This window comes from Eimeria mitis, genomic scaffold, assembly GCF_000499745.2.
Source record: "Eimeria mitis Houghton genomic scaffold, Emh_scaff3991, whole genome shotgun sequence".
NCBI classification, from domain to species: Eukaryota; Apicomplexa; class Conoidasida; order Eucoccidiorida; family Eimeriidae; genus Eimeria; species Eimeria mitis.
The window spans coordinates 1148-1476 of NW_013572326.1; the positions used below are offsets into that span (position 1 = coordinate 1148).

Here is a 329-nt window from a genome sequence, read left to right on the forward strand (position 1 = left end):
GTGGTGGTGCTGCAGGTGTAGGGGAGGAGGGGTTGCAGAGATATTGCTGTTGGTGTTTGTGTTGCTGCTGCTGCTGCTGCTGTTGCTGCTGCTGTTGCTGCTGCTTCATCGGCAGCAGATTCATTTGTTGTTGCATGCGTTGTTGCTGCAGCAGCAGCAGATGGAGTTGTTGCTGCTGCAGTGTGTCTCCTTTTGAGTTAAAAGGAGACAGAGAAATAAAGACAATGATTTTTTTTTATTTTTTTATTTTTTATTTTTTTTCTTTTTTTTTTTTGTTGTGTAGGGTAAATCGAGAGAGACAGAGGAGACAGGTGGTGTGGGGTGTGACG

General features: G+C 44.4%; 1 protein-coding gene across 1 annotated transcript in view; it reads right to left on the reverse strand.

Annotated features, from left to right (window-relative positions):
- EMH_0071430 (uncharacterized protein) overlaps window positions 1-136 on the reverse strand; it is a gene marked incomplete at both ends in the record, with an annotated part of 696 nt that extends 560 nt beyond the window's left edge. The window contains one exon of the mRNA XM_013499098.1: window positions 1-136. Within this exon, the coding sequence (XP_013354552.1) occupies window positions 1-136 (136 nt within the window).
- Window positions 137-329: the final 193 nt, after the last annotated feature.